Source organism: Schistocerca nitens, chromosome 1 (genome assembly GCF_023898315.1).
Source record: "Schistocerca nitens isolate TAMUIC-IGC-003100 chromosome 1, iqSchNite1.1, whole genome shotgun sequence".
Classification (NCBI taxonomy): domain Eukaryota; kingdom Metazoa; phylum Arthropoda; class Insecta; order Orthoptera; family Acrididae; genus Schistocerca; species Schistocerca nitens.
Genome location: NC_064614.1, coordinates 1,145,512,568 through 1,145,530,638, shown reverse-complemented (window position 1 = coordinate 1,145,530,638; position 18,071 = coordinate 1,145,512,568). Strand labels below are relative to the sequence as shown.

The 18,071-nt window shown below is 45.0% G+C and overlaps 1 protein-coding gene across 1 annotated transcript in view; it reads right to left on the bottom strand.

Annotated features, from left to right (window-relative positions):
• The window catches only part of LOC126199716 (protein rogdi), a 78,101-nt gene extending 60,856 nt beyond the window's left edge, over positions 1–17,245 (bottom strand). Inside the window, exons 1-3 of the mRNA XM_049936647.1 lie at positions 17,197–17,245; positions 17,042–17,113; positions 16,718–16,846 (exon numbers count right to left, since the gene is read on the bottom strand). Coding sequence (XP_049792604.1) covers positions 16,718–16,846; positions 17,042–17,113; positions 17,197–17,232 — 237 coding nt within the window. The 5' untranslated portion in view covers positions 17,233–17,245. The remainder of the gene's footprint in view (positions 1–16,717; positions 16,847–17,041; positions 17,114–17,196) is intronic.
• Positions 17,246–18,071: the final 826 nt, after the last annotated feature.

Sequence of the window (18,071 nt, the reverse complement as noted above, 5' to 3'; positions counted from 1 at the left end):
CACTTGTGTATTTTGTTGGTGTGGCAGAATGTAGTAATTTTTTTGTTGTTGTCATTTTGTGTTTTTTGTGATTGTAGTATGTTTTTTATTTTTATATTTAGCTTGTCCCCACCCTAAAAATCCCCATTTCCCGCAGTTGTCCCGTTAGTTTGATTATATTTTTGAAGGGAGATGTTATTGTCTTATTTATATGCATTTTCACGTTTGTCGCCATGTATAGTAGTGACATTATGGGCACCATATTGGAGACAATGTGAATGACCATTTCCACCATATTGATGACGTCATAGGTCAAAGCAGACAGGTGGAATTGGATGTTTCTGTTTTATCAAACAACTATCAGACCACAAACATACATAAGGGGTGTTCAAAAAGAAATGAGCCAGAGGCATAATCACAGAAACCAATACCTGTATGTTAGAGGTATTGACCCTGGCTGTTGAGACACTTGTCCTACTGTGACAAAAGGCGGTGAATGGTTGTCTCATAAAATTCCCGGGGCTGCAATGTTAACCAGTTCTGCATGTACAGCTGGACGTCATCATCCGAGGTGAATCGTTTGCCCCTCAGAGCCTTTTTAAGGGGACCAAAAATGGCATAATTACAGGGAGAGGGGTCCTGAGTATATGGACCGAGAACCTCCCATTTGAATTTCTGCAGGAGTACTATGACTATGTTGGCCATATGAGACTTCGCATTGTCATGGAGCAGAATGACCCAACAAGTGAAATTGCCTGGTCGTTTTGATTTGATCACTTGGCGAAGGGTGGTCAAGGTTTGCGAGTAATGCTGAGCATTTCTGCTCTCCCGTGCTGCAGAAACTGAATCAGAAGGGGGCCATATTAGTCAAAGAAGAATGTCAGCATAACGTTTCCTGCACTCGTGTAGATGGTCTTGGATTTTTTTGGTGGTGGTGACCATGGATACTTCCACTGGAGACTTTGTCATTGATTCTGGTTCGAAGTGATGACACCATGACTTCTCCAGCCACCACTTGTGCCAGGAACGCATACCCTTCCCGAGCATAGCGCTGCAGATTAGCAAGACATTGGGCCATTCGACATGCTTCCTGGTGTGGTTGAAGACTGCGGGGCACCCATTGGGCACACACTTTGCGCATATGCACTCATCCCTTCATGATGGTGTGAACACTTCCGACGCTAAATCCGACCATGGCGGCTATGGCTTTCACTGTCAGTTGGTGGTCCTGGGTAATGAGTGCAGTCACCAGCTGAATAATGTCATCAGTAATGCAGTGTGGTGCTCCAGACCATGCATCATCAGCTAACGACACCCGTCCTTCCCTGAAGCACTTGTGCCATGCCTTGACCCTGGCAAGGGACTTGCAGTGTTAGCCATATACTTGTGACATTCACCAATGAAGGTCTGTTCCTCCTACTCCTTCTGCTGTCAGGAAACGAACAACATTCTTTGCTCTTCCTCTGATGCCTTCATGTCACTGTTTGCAATGCGACTGGCAGTGTTGAACGATTGATGCGTGCTGCTGCTAGCTCTGTATAGTCAGATGACCGTTACACACGCCATGATATTACTCTCCTGTCACCAATTTTCGCATTCCAGACTCTGGCTCGTTTCTTTTTGAATGACACTTATAATTGTAGATGTTCCTCATGGTAATGTATTGAGTCCAATTCTATTCTCAATATATATCAATTAAATTGCAGACCGTGTATGAAATGGAGGAAAAAAATCTATTTGCTAATGATAACAGCATCAAGTCACTGATTAAATACCTGAGTTCGTACTAGGGGGGAAATAAACTCAAAGATGTTTGCAATTGGGCAGTATGTAATAAATTAATGCTGACCATAAAGGAAACAAAATAGTATACACTTTAGCATATGGAGGAGAAACAACTTCGTCACATTTGCATACACGATAAATATGTAAATTTTGTTGCAAACACACAGTTTTTAGGGATGAACATTTATTGTCAGCTAATGTGGAGTGAACAAACAATGACATTGGCAAAAAGAGCGCCATCAGCATGCTATGCTGTTATGGTGTTAGCATCAGTCTATAATAGCCAGTGTCTTGTGATGACATATTATGCCTACATACACTCAATTATTAGCTATAGGATACTCTTTGGGGATCAAAGGCACAAAACATAGATATGACTTTGAAACTGCAGAAAAAGACCATAAGAAAAACTTGAAGTAGCAACCGGGCTCATTACAAAGAGCTATTTAAGGAACTGAGCACCTTTACTGCACCCAGTGAGTATGTATACCACAATGTGGTACAAACCACAGAAGGTTAATAAAACTGCACTAATAGTTGTGTACACAACCACCATGGGACAAGAGCCACGTTGGAGTCATTTAGGATGGACCCAGGCTGTTTACTTTGGCGTTTGTATGTTTGGAGTGTTTCAATGCTATCTAATTTTTCTGGCTTTATGTTGGATATGAAGAATGCAGATATTTGCAATTAATAACATGGTGTTTAGTTTCATGCACACGGGCAGCTACTGCTGACATGTATTTTTTGTTTCTTAATGCTGCCATGTGTTCCTTGAATCTGATCTCAAATAATCCACCTGTCTGACCTACATAGAAACAGCCACAGTCCAAACAGCAAAGAAAACAATCTGCTTTCATTCTAAATGGCAAAAATAATATTTACTACGGTATCATCTTTGTTTTTAGCAAGAGCTCATGTTACTAAATTGGTGTGTGTGTGCATACACAAACACACATTCAAAATCAAAGAAACATACGCTGAAGAGCCAAATAAACTGGTACACCTGCTTAATATCGTGTAGGGCCCCCGTGAGCAAGCAAAAGTACTGCAACATGACGTGGCATTGGCTCAACTAATGTCTGAAGTAGTGCTGGATGGAACTGACACCATGAATTCTGCAGGGCTGTCCATAAATTCATAAGAGTATGAGGGAGTGGAGATCTATTCTGAACAGCATGTTGCATGGCACCCCAGATATGCTCAAGAATTTTCAAATGGATGTAGGTGATCAGGCAGGATGCTTACATATGTATCACCTGTAAGAGTCATATCTAGACATATAGGGATCCCAAATCACTCCAACTGCACATGCCCCACACCATTACAGAGCCTCCACCAGCTTGAACAGTCCCCTGCTGATATGCAGGGTCCATGGATTCATGAGGTTGTCTCCATACCCCTAAATGTTGATCTGCTCGATATAATTTGAAACAAGACTCGCCAGAGTAGATATCATGTTTTCAGTCATCAATAGTCCAATGTCGGTGTTGACGGGCCCAGACGAGGGATAAAGCTATGTGTCATACAGTCACCAAGGGTACATGAGTGGGCCTTCAACTCCGAAAGCCCATATCGATGTTTCATTGAATGATTCGCAAGCTGACACTTGCTGATGGCCCAGCATTGAAATCTGCAGCAATTTGTGTAAAGGTTGAACTCCTGTCATGTTGAACGATTCTCTTCAGTTGTCATTGGTTCTGTTCTTGCAGGATCTTTCTGGCCGCAGCGATATCAGAGATTTGATGTTTTACCAGATTCCCGACATTCGTGGTACACTCATGGAATGGTCATACAGGAAAATTCCCACTTCATCGCTACCTCGGAGATGCTGTGTCCCACTGCTAGAGTGCCCATTATAACACCACATTCAAACTCACTTAAATATTGGTAACTGCCATTGTAGCAGCAGTAACCGACCTAGCAACTGCGCCAGACACTTGTTGTCTTACACAGGCATTGCTGAATGCAGAGCCGTACTCTGCGTGTTTACATATCTCTTTATTTGAATGCACATGCCTATACCAGTTCCTTTGGCTCTTCAGTGTAATAATTAAATTGTTATATATAGCCCTGTTGGCTACATAATTATTATACTTATTGTTTCTGGCATGTCATCCTGATTACTTAAATGTGCATGAATTATTAAGTTATGTACATTTGAAAGGAAAGAATCTGTGCCCACAGGAGATACATACACTTATATTCCTGTTTCTATATGCAACCATAATCTCTACAATATTTGGGGCTTGCTTCAAAGTAGTCAGTACTGCCGTATGTTCTTCGTGCTTATTAGACTTAAGATGCCATCTTTGCTGCCTTCAATATTAAAAAAGTGTCTTGGTATATGTGCTGTAACATGACAGGAAAAGGAACTTGTAACCATGGGCGTACTTGTATTTTTACTTTCATATTCATTTTTCATTTATCTTTTCAATGAAAGACCTGCACAAAACTCTGGGTCATTTACCAAACAGCTTTTTGTGTTTTCTCTACTAGGCATTGCCACAGGTTTCCAAAAACCGTAACAACACATACATGCCATATTAATCCACCTGATGATGGAAGTTTAAACCTTGAAAATGAGTAATGGAAATAAAAAATTAGTGGCTGATAAAGGTAAACCTGTTCTTACATTCTGTATCAGTACATCACGGTGAAGCCTTAACAACAGCGCGCGAGTGTATACCTGTCCTTTTTCCTCCTAAGGTAAGCCAGACGGAGACTACTCAGGAGTATGTTGTTATCAGGAGATAGAAACCTGGTGTTCTACGTACTGGAGCACGGAGTGTCAGATCCCTTAATTGGACAGGTAGGTCAGAAAATTTAAAAAGAGAAATGGATAGGTTACAGTTCGATATAATGGGAATTAGTGAAGTTCGGTGGCAGGAGGAACAAGACTTCCGGTCCGGTGAATAATTATAACCACAAAATCAAATAGGGGTAATGCAGGAGTAGGTTTAATAATGAATAAAGAAATAGGAGTGTGGCTAAGCTACTACGAACAGCATCGTGAAAGCATTATTTTAGCCAAGATAGACACGAAGCCCATGCCTACCACAGAACTACAAGTTTACACACTAACTAGCTCCGCAGGTGACGAAGAGATTGATGAAATGTATGATGAGATAAAAGAAATTATTCAGATAGTAGTGAAGGGAGACAAAAATTTAATAGTCATGGATGATGGGAATTCTATAGTAGGAAAAGGAAGAGAAGGAAAAGTAGTAGGTGAATATGGAATGGGGATATGGAATGAAAGAGGAAGCTGCCTGGTAGAATTTTGTACAGAGCATAACTTAATCATAGCTAACACTTGGCTCAAGACTTGTGGTTATGAACTGTAGATTAAAACTGAAGAAACTGCAAAAAAGTGGGGATTCAAGGAGATGGGATCTGGATAAAGTGAACAAACCAGAGGCTGTAGAGAGTTTCAGAGAGAGCATTAGGGAACTTCCTGGCAGATTAAAACTGTGCCGAACCGAATCTCTAACTCGGGACCTTTGCCTTTCGTGGGCAAGTGGTAGAGCAGTCTTGGTCCAGCATACAGTTTTAATCTGCCAGGAAGTTTCATATCAGCACACACTCTGCTGCAGAGTGAAAATCTTATTCTAGCATTAGGGAACAATTGACAACAATGGGGGAAAGAAATACAATAGAAGAAGAATGGGTAGCCTTGAGAGATGAAATAGTGACGGCAGCAGATGATCAAGTAGGTAAGAAGACAAGGGCTAGTAGATATCCTTGGGCAACAGAAGAAATATTGAATTTAATTGATGAAAGGAGAAAATATTAAAATGCAGTAAATGAAGCAGGCAAAAAGGAATACAAACGTCTCAAAAATGAGATCGACAGGAAGTGCAAAATGGCTAAGCAGGGATGGCTAGAGGACAAACGTAAGGATGTAGATGCTTATCTTACTAGGGGTAAGATAGATACTGCCTACAGGAAAATTAAAGAGACCTTTGGAGATAAGAGAACCACTTGTATGAACATCAAGCGCTCAGATGGAAACCCAGTTCTAAGCAAAGAAGGGAAAGCAGAAAGGTGGAAGGAGTATATAGAGGGTCTATACAAGGGCGATGTACTTGAGGACAATATTATGGAAATGGAAGAGGATGTAGATGAAGATGAAATGGGAGATACGATACTGTGTGAAGAGTTTGACAGAGCACTGAAAGACCTGAATCGAAACAAGGCCCCCGGAGTAGACAACATTCCATTGGAACTACTGGCAGCCTTGGGAGAGCCAGTCCTGACAAAACTCTACCATCTGGTGAGCAAGATGTTTGAAACAGGTGAAATACCCTCAGACTTCAAGAAGAATATAATAATTCCAATCCCAAAGAAAGCAGGTGTTGACAGATGTGAAAATTACCGAACTATCAGTTTAATAAGCCACGGCTGCAAAATACTAATGCGAATTCTTTACAGACGAATGGAAAAACTAGTAGAAGCCGACCTCGGGGAAGATCAGTTTGGATTCCGTAGAAATACTGGAACACGTGAGGCAATACTGACCTTACGACTTATCTTAGAAGAAAGATTAAGGAAAGGCAAACCTATGTTTCTAGCATTTGTAGACTTAGAAAAAGCTTTTGACAATGTTAACTGGAATACTCACTTTCAAATTCTAATGGTGGCAGGGGTAAAATACAGGGAGCGAAAGGCTATTTACAATTTGTACAGAAACCAGATGGCAGTTATAAGAGTCGAGGGACATGAAAGGGAAGCAGTGGTTGGGAAGGGAGTAAGACAGGGTTGTAGCCTCTCCCCGATGTTATTCAATCTGTATACTGAGCAAGCAGTAAAGGAAACAAAAGAAAAATTCGGAGTAGGTATTAAAATCCATGGAGAAGAAATAAAAACTTTGAGGTTTGCTGATGACATTGTAATTCTGTCAGAGACAGCAAAGGACTTGGAAGAGCAGTTGAACGGAATGGATGGTGTCTTGAAGGGAGGATGTAAGATGAACATCAACAAAAGCAAAACGAGGATAATGGAATGTAGTCGAATTAAGTCGGGTGATGTTGAGGGTATTAGATTAGGAAATGAGACACTTAAAGTAGTAAAGGAGTTTTGCTATTTGGAGAGCAAAATAACTGATGATGGTCGAAGTAGAGAGGATATAAAATGTAGACCGGCAATGGCAAGGAAAGCGTTTCTGAAGAAGAGAAATTTGTTAACATCGAGTATAGATTTAAGTGTCAGGAAGTCATTTCTGAAAGTATTTGTATGGAGTGTAGCCATGTATGGAAGTGAAACATGGACGGTAAATAGTTTGGACAAGAAGAGAATAGAAGCTTTCGAAATGTGGTGCTACAGAAGAATGCTGAAGATTAGATGGGTAGATCACATTACTAATGAGGAGGTACTGAATAGGATTGGGGAGAAGAGGAGTTTGTGGCACAACTTGACCAGAAGAAGGGATCGGTTGGTAGAATATGTTCTGAGGCATCAAGGGATCACCAATTTAGTATTGGAGGACAGCGGGGAGGGTAAAAATCGTAGGGGGAGACCAAGAGATGAATACACTAAGCAGATTCAGAAGGATGTAGGTTGCAGTAGGTACTGGGAGATGAAGAAGCTTGCACAGGATAGAGTAGCATGGAGAGCTGCATCAAACCAGTCTCAGGACTGAAGACCACAACAACAACAACAACAACAACAGATGGAAACCATTTCTAAGCAAAGAAGGGAAAGCAGAAAGGTGGAACAAGTATATAGAGGGTCTATACAAGGGCGATGTTCTTGAGGACAATATTACGGAAATGGAAGAGGATGTAGATGAAGATGAAATGGGAGATATGATACTGCATGAAGAGTTTGACAGAGCACTGAAAGACCTAAGTCGAAACAAGGCCGTGGGAACAGATAACATTCCATTAGAACTACGCATGACCTTGGGAGACCAGCCATGACAAAACTACCATCTGGTGAGCAAGATGTATGAGACAGGCAAAATACCCTCAGACTTCAAGAAGAATATAATATTTCCAATCCCAAAGGTTGAAGGTTGGTTGGTTGGTTTGGGGGATTAAAGGGACCAGACTACGACGGTCATCGGTCCCTTTTTCCAACAAAAAAAAAAAAAAAAAAAAAAAAAAAAAAAAAAAAAAAAAATTAAAAGCCGCCCAAAGAGAATAAAAACGAACAACAGGGAAGACGTCAGACGACACGGGACAAGAAAGACTCCGACAGAGATCAGACAAAATGAAATAAAATCACACAGAGTGTGACGGTGGTAGGCCGACCACAGGAACAAAAAAAAGGAAAAGCCAACCACCGAGAACACATTAAAAACGCAGTTGAAAACCGTAGGCGAAGGCCAGAATCAACACAAAACAATAAAATAAAACATAAACACTCATATTAAATGATAAAAACCCCCTGCCCGAATAAAACGTAAAACTAAGTCAGCCATAGCCGAGTCATCTGTTAAAAGGGCAGGGAGCGTGTCAGGCAGTGCGAACGACTGCCTGAGCACAGCTAAAAGTGGACAGTCCAATAAAATGTGGAACGCTGTCAAAACGGAGCCGCAGCGACATATAGGTGGGTCCTCACGTCGCAATAGGTGGCCGTGCGTCATCCATGTGTGCCCAATGCGCAGCCGGCAGAGGACAACAGACTCCTTGTTAGAGACCCGCAAGGAGGAGCGCCACACACCGGTAGCCCCCTTGATGGCCCGAAGTTTGTTGCGTGAAGGCAGGGCGCACCATTCAGTGTCCCAAAGGTCCAGAATTTTGCGGCGTAGGAATGCTCGCAAATCTGTCTCCGGGAGGCCAATGTCCAGAGATGGTGTACTAGTCGCCTCTTTCGCCAGCCGGTCAACATTCTCATTGCCGGGGCTCCCAACATGGCCTGGGGTCCACACGAAGACCGCAGAGCGGCCGCAACGCGCAAGAGTTTGCAGGGACTCATGGATACCCACCACCAGACGGGAACGAGGAAAACACTGGTCGAGCGCTCGTAAACTGCTCAGGGAATCGCTACAGATAACGAAGGACTCACCTGAGCAGGAGCGGATATACTCTAGGGCTCGAAAGATGGCGACGAGCACAGCAGTGTAAACGCTACAGCCAGCCGGCAAGGAACATTGTTCGGAATGGTCCCCTAGAGTGAGCGCATAACCGACTCGACCAGCAACCATCGAGCCATCAGTGTAAACAATACCAGAGCCCTGATACGTGGCCAGGATGGAATAAAAGTGACGGCGGGAGGCCTCTGGAGGGACTGAGTCCTTTGAGCCCTGTGCCAAGTCAAGCCGAAGGCAAGGGCGAGGAACACACCACGGGGGTGTACGCAGAGGTGCCCAGAAAGGAGGTGGAATAGGGAAAAACCCAAGCCCGGAGAGAAGTTTCTTGACGCGTACAGCGATCGGACAACCCGACCGGGGCTGACGTTCTGGCAGATGGACGACTGACTGCGGGAACAGGACACGGTAATTTGGATGCCCGGGCAAGCTAAAAACATAGGCAGCATAAGCAGCCAGTAATTGTTGGCGTCGGAACCGCAGTGGAGGGACACCCGCCTCCACTAGGATGCTGTCCACAGGGCTGGTACGGAAGGCACCAGTGGCAAGGCGTATCCCGCTGTGGAGAATTGGGTCCAACACCCGTAATGCAGATGGGGATGCTGAGCCATAAGCCAGGCTCCCATAATCCAGACGGGACTGGATTAATGCCTGGTAGAGCCGTAACAGGGTAGATGGGTCGGCGCCCCAGTTGGTGTGGCTCAAGCATCTCAGAGCATTTAGATGCCTCCAACACGCCTGTTTAAGCTGCCGAATATGAGGCAGCCAAGTCGACCGAGCATCAAAAACGACCCCCAAAAACCTGTGGGTCTCCACCACAGCAAGGAGTTCGTCGGCAAGATAAAGCTGCGGCTCAGGATGGACTGTTCGGCGCCGGCAGAAATGCATAACATGGGTCTTGGCAGCCGAAAACTGAAAGCCATGCGCTACAGCCCAAGACTGCGCCTTGCGGATAGCGCCCTGTAGCTGACGTTCAGCAGCTGCAACGCCAGTAGAGCTGTAGTAAAGGCAGAAGTCGTCAGCATACAGGGAAGCGGAGACAGAATTTCTGACGGCCGCAGCGAGCCCGTTAATGGCTATTAAAAACAGGCAGACACTTAAAACAGATCCCTGGGGCACACCGTTCTCCTGGACTGCGACTTGCACGCGGAAGGTACAATACGACAGAAAATTGCGGATAAAGATCGGCAGAGGGTCCCAAAGACCCCATCCATGAAGCGTAGAAAGGATGTGATGGCGCCATGTCGTATCGTACGCCTTCTGCATCTCGAAAAAGACAGCGACCAGGTGCTGACGGCGGGCAAAGGCTTTATGGATGGCCGACTCCAGGCTCACCAGATTGTCGGCGGCGGAGTGGCCTTTACGGAACCCACCCTGAGATGGAGCCAGAAGGCCCCGTGACTCCAGAACCCAGGTCAACCGCCGGCTCACCATCCGTTCAAGCAACTTGCAAAGAACGTTCGTGAGGCTAATGGGACAGTAGCTGTCCACCTCCAAAGGGTTCTTCCCAGGTTTCAGAATGGGGATAACAATACTTTCCCGCCATTGCGACGGAAACTCACCCTCGACCCAAATGCGGTTGTAAAGGTCGAGGAGCCGTCACTGGCAGTCCACTGAAAGGTGTTTCAGCAGCTGACAGTGGATGCCATCTGGCCCAGGAGCGGTATCAGGGCAAGCGGCTAGGGCACTGCGAAATTCCCACTCACTGAATGGAACATTGTAAGATTCTGGATGGTGGGTGCGAAACGAAAGGCTCCGACGTTCCATCCGCTCTTTAATGGAGCGGAAAGCCAGGGGGTAATTCGCAGAAGCGGAACTCATAGCAAAATGCTCTGCCAAGCAATTTGCAATGACGCCAGAGTCAGTACAAACTGCTCCATTCAGTGAGAGCGCAGGGACGCTGACAGGGGTCCGATAGCTGTAGACACGATGAATCTTGGGCCAGACCTGCGATGGAGTGACATGGAGGCCAATGGTGGACACATACCGCTCCCAGCACTCCTGCTTGCTTTGGCGGATAAGGCAGCGGGCCCGCGCACGCAGCCGTTTGAAGGTGATGAGGTGTTCAACGCAGGGATGTCGCTTCTGACGCTGGAGTGCCCGCCGGCGATCTTCAATCGCTGCAGCGATCTCAGGCGACCACCAAGGCACAGTACGCCACCGAGGGGACCCAGAATAACGAGGAATGGCAGAGTCAGCGGCAATAACGATGCCCGTGGTGACCGATTGAACCACCGCATCAATGTCATCACTAGAGAGACGCTCGATAGCGACAGTGGAGGAAAACAAGTCCCAGTCAGCCTTATTCATAGCCCACCTGCAAGGGCGCAGAGAAGACTGACGCTGTGGCAGTGACAGAAAGATCGGAAAGTGGTCACTACCACACAGGTCGTCATGCACTCGCCATTGGACAGACGGTAAGAGGCTAGGGCTGCAGATGGAAAGGTCAATGGCGGAGTACGTGCCATGCGCCACGCTAAAGTGTGTGGAGGAACCATCATTTAAAAGCGAAAGATCGAGCTGTGCTAATAAATGCTCAATGGTGGCACCTCGACCTGTCGCCACTGACCCACCCCACAGAGGGTTATGGGCATTGAAGTCGCCCAGTAGCAAGAAAGGTGGCGGCAATTGGGCTATCAGAGCAGCCAGGACATACTGCCCGACAGCACCATCCGTTGGAAGGTAAAGACTGCAGACGGTAACAGCCTGTGGCGTCCACACCCAAACAGCGACAGCCTCTAAAGGTGTTTGGAGAGGGACAGACTCGCTGTGCAGAGCGTGAAGGACATAGAGGCAGACGCCACCAGACACCCTTTCATAAGCTGCTCGGTTCTTATAATAACCCCGATAGCCACGGAGGGCGGGGGTTCGCATTGCTGGAAACCAAGTTTCCTGAAGAGCAATGCAGAAGAAAGGGTGAAGGCTGATAAGTTGTCGGAGCTCAGCTAGATGGTGGAAGAAACCGCTGCAGTTCCACTGGAGGATGGTATTGTCCATGGCGGAGAAAGGTGTGACGGGACTGGGAAGGCAGGTTACGCCGCTGGGTCACCTGCTGCCTCCGATGGAGCACCTGTGCAAGTGCTATCCATTGCGTCTGAGGGACCGGCGAGATCAAGGTACGCAGCGGACGCAAGGATCTCCACCTCAACCTCAGACGCAGAGCTTTTAGGGAGCAGTGGAGTAGGTGCCACCGCAGGTGTCTTTGTCTTACGGGTCTTCAAAGTCTTTTTCTCTCGCTGTTCCTTTGGTTGCCGTTGTTGAGAGGGCTTATTGGAGTCAGTCTCTGGGACCGAAGAGGATCGCGAAGCCCGTCGACCAGCGACCTGTGGCTTCTTCAGCCACTGGTTGGTGTCTGCTGTGCCACTGCTAGGAAACTGGGAAGCGAGAGACCCAAGGGATCCCTTCCGAGCGAGAGAAGCCGAAGAAGACATACGCTTCTCCAGCTTAGAAGTGGGGACTGGTGTCCCCAGTGGTTTAGTGGGTGCTGCTCCCGAGGTAGATGGTGTGGGAGCAACAGCGAGAGAAGGGGCCCCCATCGTCAAGGGGGCAGGTGAGGTCCTCTGACTCTGAGAGCTGACTGTATGTCTTGCAGCTGAAGGAGCTGGAGCAGGAGTGACAGTGGAGGCATAAGATGACATCATGCGCACGGGATGTAGCCGTTCAAATTTCCGCTTAGCCTCAGTGTAGGTCAGTCGGTCCAGGGTCTTATATTCCATGATTTTGCGTTCTTTCTGTAAGATACTGCAGTCCGGCGAGCAAGGGGAATGAGGCTCTCCACAGTTGACACAGACGGGAGGCGGAGCACATGGAGTATCGAGATGAGATGGGCGTCCACAATCTCGACATGTGAGGCTAGAAGTACAGCGAGAAGACATGTGACCGAACTTCCAGCACTTAAAGCACCGCATCGGGGGGAGGGATATAGGGTTTGACGTCACATCGGTAGACCATCACCTTAACCTTCTCTGGTAATGTATCACCTTCGAAGGCCAAGATGAAGGCACCGGTAGCTATCTGATTTTCCTTCGGACCCCGATGAACACGCCGGACGAAATGTACACCTCTGCGCTCTAAGTTGGCACGCAGCTCGTCATCAAACTGCAAAAGAAGGTCCTTATGGTAAATAACTCCCTGGACAATATTTAAACTCTTATGCGGTGTGATCGTAACAGCAACATCCCCCAACTTGTCACAAGCAAGTAACCGTCGTGACTGGGCAGAGGATGCCGTTTGTATCAGGACTGATCCAGAGCGCATTTTGGACAAGCCCTCCACCTCCCCAAACTTGTCCTCTAAATGCTCGACGAAGAACTGAGGCTTTGTGGAGAGAAAATACTCCCCATCAGCTCTCTTACAAACTAAGAATCGGGGCGAATAACTGCTACTGCCATCCTGAGACTTACGTTCCTCCCACGGTGAGGCCAGGGAGGGGAACGTTTTCGGATCGTACTTCTGAGCGTTAAAGTGAGCCCGAGAACGCTTAGAGACTACTGGCGGCTGGCCGCCAGCGAGAGATGATGTACCACGCTTCATTGCGGGTCATCCGCCCTGATGCCACCTACTCCAACCAAGGGCCCTCCCCACGGGCGCCACTCAGCCACAGCAATAGCCACCTGGCAGGATGGCCATTGCCGGGAGTCCTGATGCCCCAGGGAGATGGGCATCTACTCCTTGGCATACGTGGGGAGTTAACGGCGCAGGCATCAGTAGAGCGATCCCTGTGTTGTCAGGGGGCTACAACCAACAGGGTACATGGCGGCCCCACCACAACGGACTGGCTACCGTGCTGGATCTTAGGTGCAAAAATGTCCAAGGTTGTCGTCGCAGTTAAAAGCAACACTGCAGAGTGCAGCGTGGTAATCGCACCCAGGGACGTATCCTCGCCCAAGAGATGGAAAACGAGCGGGACACCATTGCAACGACGAAAAAGCCGGCTAAAGGTCTCAATGCACGACGGATACAGTGCACCATGTAAGGCGTCCTTCCCCAATTGGCTCACTCTTCGGAATAATTTAGAAAGATGGAGGTCAAACCCAAGAGGGGACCATCACATAAGGCCAAAACATTTGAGACTCCTTTTAGTCGCCTCTTGCGACAGGCAGGAATACCGCGGGCCTATTCTAACCCCCGAACCCGCAGGGGGGCTCCAATCCCTAAGAAAGCAGGTGTTGACAGATGTGAAAATTACCAAACTATCAGTTTAATAAGTCATGGCTGCAAAATACTAACACAAATTCTTTACAGACGCTTGGAAAAACTGGTAGAAGCTGACCTTGGGAAAGATCAGTTTGGATTCCATAGAAATGTTGGAACACCTGAGGCAATACTGACCCTTCGGCGTATCTTAGAAGATAGATGAAGGAAAGGCAAAGCTACATTTCTAGCATCTGTAGACTTAGAGAAAGCTTTTGACAATATTGACTGGAATACTCTCAAATTCTGAAGGTAGCAGGGGTCAAATACAGAGAGGGAAATGCTATTTACAATTTGTACAGAGCAGTGGTTGGGAAGGGAGTGAGACAGGGCTGTAGCCTATCCCAATGTTATTCAATCTGTATATTGAGCAAGCAGTAAAGGAAACAATAGAAAAATTCGGAGTAGGTATTAAAATCCATGGAGAAGAAATAAAAACTTTGAGATTTGCCGATGACAATGTAATTCTGTCAGAGACAGCAAAGGACCTGGAAGAGCAGTTGAACAGGATGGACATTGTCTTGAAAGGAGGATATAAGATGAACATCCACAATAGCAAAACGAGGATGGTGGAATGGAGTCGAATTGAATCGGGTGATGCTGAGGGGATTAGATTGGGAAATGAGATACTTATAGTAGTAGATAAGTTTTGCTGTTCGAGGAGCAAAATAACTGCTGATGGTCAAAGTAGAGAGGATACAAAATGTAGACTGCAATAGCAAGGAAAGCATTTCTGAAGAAGAGAAATTTGTTAACACAGAGTATAGATTTAAGCATCAGAAAGTCGTTTCTGATAGTATTTGTATGGAGTGTAGCCATGTATGGATGTGAAACATGGACGATAAATAGTTTAGACAAGAAGAGAATAGAAGGTTTCGAAATGTGGTGCTACAGAAGAATGCTGAAAATTAGATGGGCAGATCACATAAGTAATGCGGAGGTACTGAATAGAATTGGGGGGGGGGGGGGGGGGGGAGATATTTTTTGCCACAACTTGACTAGAAGAAGGGTTCGGTTGGTAGGACATGTTCTGAGGCATCAAGGGATCACCAGTTTAGTATTGGAGAGCAACATGGAGGATAAAAATCATAGAGGGAGACCAAGAGATGAATACACTAAACAGATTCAGAAGGATGAATGTTGCAGTATGTACTTGGAGATGAAGAAGCTTGCACAGGATAGAGCAGCATGGAGACCTGCATCAAACCAGTCTCTCAACAGAAGACGAAGACGACAACAACAACAACATGGACACAGTTTTTAAACTTCGGAAACGGGGCATTATAATAACAAGAAGCAGTAGTCAGGCTCGCTGCAAAGAACTGTATAAAAACTGGATATCCTTACTGAACCAATTAAGTACATCTATCGATCTATTGTGCCTATCAGGGAAAAGATTACTAAGTATTTCACAAATAAGAATACATATAATTGTGGAATAAAAGCAAGTTTGGCCTTGCATTTACCAAGGGGAGAACTAACAAAAAAATTTGAAGCAGAATCTTCTTCAGGGAATAAAACTGCACAATAAATTGTTTACGTAAATCAAAAGGCTTATTAAAATAAATGCATATTACTCAAATAAAGATTACTTAGAGGCCTCAGTACATGATGATAATGAAACAGGACAACTACAATACCATGTCACATTACAAAATACATAATGACAACATAATGCTTTTATAAGCAAATGTGCAACGATCTATAGCGCATGATAGTAATGTCTCATCATTGTCCTGAGCACATCATCTCATTGATCGGTGGGAGAGGGGTGGGGGTATGGGATAATGACTCAGTTTTCCAGACAAAATGAAGGAGGGACAAAGACACTTGCAGATTTGTGTTCCTGAAAACACCATTGGGCAAACTGTGTATGATCAACAGAACAGTGTACAGTGGAACCAACCGAAGGAGGCAATGCAGCTGTTACTACACTAACTAGAGGATGGAATATGCTCTTTTCAGCCATCCTGATTTAGTTTTTCAGGAATCATTCAGGCAAATGCCATGGCCAACCGCCTGTCCTATCATCATAAACAAACTTATATATCCTGAGTGTATGTATATTGGTGCTGTTTATTTTCACTGTATTGTGATGATAAGTCCTATATCACTGTAAATGGATGGATAAATAAATAAATAAATAAAAGCTCTTTCTTTGGAAGGGTAATCTGCTTTATATTACATGAATTCAAAATAAATGAAGCTACTGCTGGAAATTAAACATAAGCTTCAAACAGTTATAGTTTTCATACTCAGACAATTTACTAACTGTAGTAAAATGAAATAAGTCAAATAACACAACAGATTTAATTTCACTGGGAGTAACTATGAGTTCAGCAGAGGCTTTTGTGTTGCTAACTCCATGACAACATAAGAAATTAGTCTATTGTAAAAGATTACTGCAAGACAAACACATTAAAGAAACCAAATGTAACAAGAAATGTGAACAGAAAATTATGAGCAAAAAGTATCAGCTAAAGTTATGTATGAGAGCATTACAATACTGCCACAACTTGATCTGTGCCTGAATTCAAAACTGAGGCAAGGAGGCACATTGGGGAATATTTTGGGGAACACATTAGATATTCCATCAATGCAGAAGCAGTGATTACCACAGAGAAAACAACACATATAGGACGGTGCTAAAAGTTACGTAAAGTTCTTCAAAACATGGTAACACATATATTTTTTTCTTTGTTCTAATGATCTAGGTCATACACTAACCGCATGAGTGATGCTATCCCCTGCCAATGTGATGACGCATTTTGGCTGCTCTGGCAGTGCTGACAGCATAAATTTTTCTTGTCTGTGTGATGCATCATTGCTACAGGCAGGAAATCTCCGACCACACTCCTGAAAGAAAGTTTTCCTTCATCCTTCATGCCCCTGCAATAGTTGCACGATTTGACAGCCACAACAGAACAAAGACGATTCATATTTCGTCGATCTCAGCCTGGTAGACAGCCTAATCAAGACTTTTACTGATACCACTATTGTGTGACTGTTGTAAACAAATAATATTTTGTGACTTATTAAAACCGAACTTACGACGAGGATTGCATGTAGCTGACTGACAACAGCATGTACTTCTTTTCGGAGAACCCATTCGAACTCCAGTTGCTGAAAAGAATAATAAAATTGTAATGTTTTTCCTCTCTGCTCCTCTGCCATAAACATGAAACGTGAATTAATCAGAAACACACCAAATTCTGCGCTTCTTCCTTTTCGCAATCTGCCATTTTTAGCAGTAAGGTATATTGACACTAACATCTCTGCAAAGTTTACACAGACGAAGCGGTAATTTCAAATTTAGGGTAACTTCTCTCATTGTGTTATGTATTGCATACATATGTTCTTTACCCGTTTTCGCCAACATTACTGTCTTAAACAAAGCAAAACTTTTCCTAAAGTGTCCTACAGACACTCAGTATTTATTGCGCAATACCAATAATATTGAACGTCTTAGAGCACTATTGATGGTTACCGCAATATACTGAAAGAAGCTGCCGAGCTACGAAAATAATCACGGTTGATCAATACATTACGCAATATATTGTACCATGTAAGGGTGGTACACGGCAGTTCCAATTGAGATTTCGTGTTTTGCGGGCGTGATAAATGGTGATGCAGCGACGAAAAATAGCATGAATACTACAGGAAAGACATCTGAAAGGAGTCATGTGTAGAAGAGCATTCGGGTGAGTAATTTCATTACACATGTAGTACTTAATCAATTTTAGCTGCAGAAACATTCGACAAAAGTGTTTAACGCAGAGAAATAGCACTGCAACTGCTCACTTGGCCGGCCTATGTAGCCGAGCGGTTCTAGGCGCTTCAGTCCGGAACCACGCTGCTGCTACGGTCGCAGGTTCGAATCCTGCCTCGGGCATGGATATGTGTGATGTCCTTAGGTTAGTTAGATTTACGTAGTTCTAAGTCTAGGGGACTGATGACCTCAGATTTTAAGTTCCATAGTGCTTTTTTTTTTTTTTTTTTTTTTTGCTCGTCTGTTCGTTTCAGAACCTTGACTTATTTGTTGCAGAAATGCATAATAGCACTATCTATCTACCTACCTCTT